This window comes from Otolemur garnettii, unplaced genomic scaffold (genome assembly GCF_000181295.1).
Source record: "Otolemur garnettii isolate 467f Iridium unplaced genomic scaffold, OtoGar3 scaffold00104, whole genome shotgun sequence".
NCBI lineage: Eukaryota > Metazoa > Chordata > Mammalia > Primates > Galagidae > Otolemur > Otolemur garnettii.
In genome coordinates this window covers 6875780-6878103 of record NW_003852499.1, presented here as the reverse complement: position 1 = coordinate 6878103, position 2324 = coordinate 6875780, and the positions used below count along the sequence as shown (strand labels likewise).

The following is a 2324-nucleotide window of genomic DNA, read 5'->3' as shown; positions in this document are numbered from 1 at the left end:
CATGCATTTCAGCACAGAGAGGAAGACATCCCCTGAAAATAAGCCCTAGTGTGTCTTCTTGAGAAAAAATAAATATAAGACAGTGTCTTATTTTGGGGGAAACATGGTAATAGTATTTGCTCCACAGGATAATTGAAGAACCCAATGAAAGGGCCCTAATAGTTAGCCCTGTTAGGGTAGTTAGCACGCACCAGGCACTGTCCTAAGTGCCTTACACATACTAACTCACAGACTCCTCCTTTGTACAGAACACTGAGGAACAGAAGTACTGGACAAAAAATGGTGCCATTAGGATTTGGATGCAGGTAGTCTTGCCTCAGAGTCCATGTCATTAGCTGTTATGTTGAACTATAATACACGTAAAGTGCTCACCACAGAGGCTGACACCCGGCAAGCACTCTGCAAGCAAGATTGTCTTCTTTTAACAAAAAAAAATTTTAATTTCTTTAGTCTCTGATTGAAACATCATATTTGTCCATATTTATGAGGTACCAGTGATATCTTCTTACGTGTACAGAATGTGTAGTGTAATAATCAAGTCAGGGTCCATAAGATAGCCATCATCTTGAGAACTGATTTTTTTTTTTTATTTAAAATTTTTAGAGACAAGAGTCTCCCTCTGTAGCTCTGGGTAGAGTGCCATGGTGGCAGGTTAGCTTGCAGCAATCTCAAACTCTTGGGCTTAAGCAAGCCTCTTGCCTTAGCCTCCCAAATAGCTGGGACTACAGCTGCCCACCAAGGAATTGATCATTTCTATGTGTTGAGAACATTTCAAGTCTATACTTCCTTTTTTTTTTTTTAGAGACAGGGTCTCACGCTGCCACCTAGGCTAGAGTTCAGGGGCACAATCACAGCTAGCTCATTACAGCCTTGAACTCCTGGGCTCAAGTGATCTTTCTGCCTCACTCTCCTGAGTAACCATAACTAACTATAGGTGTAAGCTACCATGCCCAGCTACTTTTTTATATTTTTTGTAGAGATGGCAGGGGGGTCTCAAAATATTGCCCAGGGTGGTCTCAAACTCCTGGCCTCAAACAATCCTCCTATATCAGCCTTATAAAGTGCTAGGATTATAGGTGTGAGCCACTGTGCCTGGCCTACTTCTAGGTATTTTGAGGTATACCATACATTGTTAACTGTAGTGACCCTACTCTGCTATGGAGCGTTACAACTTCCTCCTTCTATCTAACAATAAGTTTGTACCCTCTAACCCACCTCTCTTTACCCTCTCCCCACACTCCTCCTCAGACCCTTCCCTACCCCAGTTATCACCATCAATCCAATGCCAGCCTGTGCGTGTTGGCCACCAGATGGCGCTCTGGGTGGGGCTAAATTTCCTTCTTCAGAGCATTCTAGGGACTCCAGCCACTACAGTCTGGGAAAGGCCTCCTATCCACCAGCCTACCAAGGGGTCCCTGCAAGGTCATTACAGCCTAGCAACTCCCTGCAGCCCAGGCAGAGCAGCCAGCAGCTGGTGGCCAGGGTGTTACATGTGTGGAGAAATAAGAAGGACAAAGAATGGCAGAAAGGAGACCTGTTTTCCAGGCCTGAGTGTCGCTAAACAAATAGCTGTGTGACCTTCGGTAAGTAACACAGCCTGACCTACTGGTACTGTTTCTTCATCTGTTAAATGAGGAAGGTGGGTCATATGGTCTCTAAGCCAAAGATGCTGCTGACCCAGAACAGAATTGGGCCCGGGCAGGCTAAACTGCCCTGCCTGGCCTCAGCACTGAGGTGCTCAGGAGCATGTCTGCTGTGACCCTCCCTACTCACCTCACTGGCTTGGAAATTTGACTCCGAAATTTCCCAAACTCTCCAGGGGCTGTCCATTCCTTTCCAGTCTAGAGGTGTTGTGAGGGAGACAAGAAGAGAAGGAAGGAGAAAAGCAGAAAGCAGGAAGAAAGATGGGAGGTGGAGAATGGGGAGGAAGGAATGAGAAGAAAGGAGTTGGGGGAGGAGAGGAAAGAGAGAAAAGAGGAGGATGAGAACAGGGAGAGAAAAGAGTTAGGGAGTGACCCCGCCCTTGCTACAGGTCCCAAGCAATCAGCCAGTCCTCTATGTGGGGCCATAGCACCCTCATGAGGAGGGCAGGACCCGAAAGGGCTATAGCTGGGTCCCCACCCAGACAAGACCCTCTGGCATCTATTCCGCCCTCAGACTCTGACTTCTCCCTCCTCCCTGCGCCCCAGTCATCTCTCTGTAGGAGCAAAGAGAAAGATGCCTTGGTCAACCCACGGCAGCACAAAGCAGGGATGAGGGGAAAGACACCTCAGTTACCCCTCCATAGCACAAAGCAGGGATGAGGGGAAAGACACCTCAGTTAC

General features: G+C 47.5%; 1 protein-coding gene across 1 annotated transcript in view; it reads right to left on the bottom strand.

Annotated features, from left to right (window-relative positions):
• B4GALNT3 (beta-1,4-N-acetyl-galactosaminyltransferase 3) overlaps positions 1–2324 on the bottom strand; it is a 116763-nt gene that overhangs the window by 13166 nt on the left and 101273 nt on the right. Inside the window, exons 7-8 of the mRNA XM_012809313.1 lie at positions 1774–1841; positions 1431–1444 (exon numbers count right to left, since the gene is read on the bottom strand). Coding sequence (XP_012664767.1) covers positions 1431–1444; positions 1774–1841 — 82 coding nt within the window. The remainder of the gene's footprint in view (positions 1–1430; positions 1445–1773; positions 1842–2324) is intronic.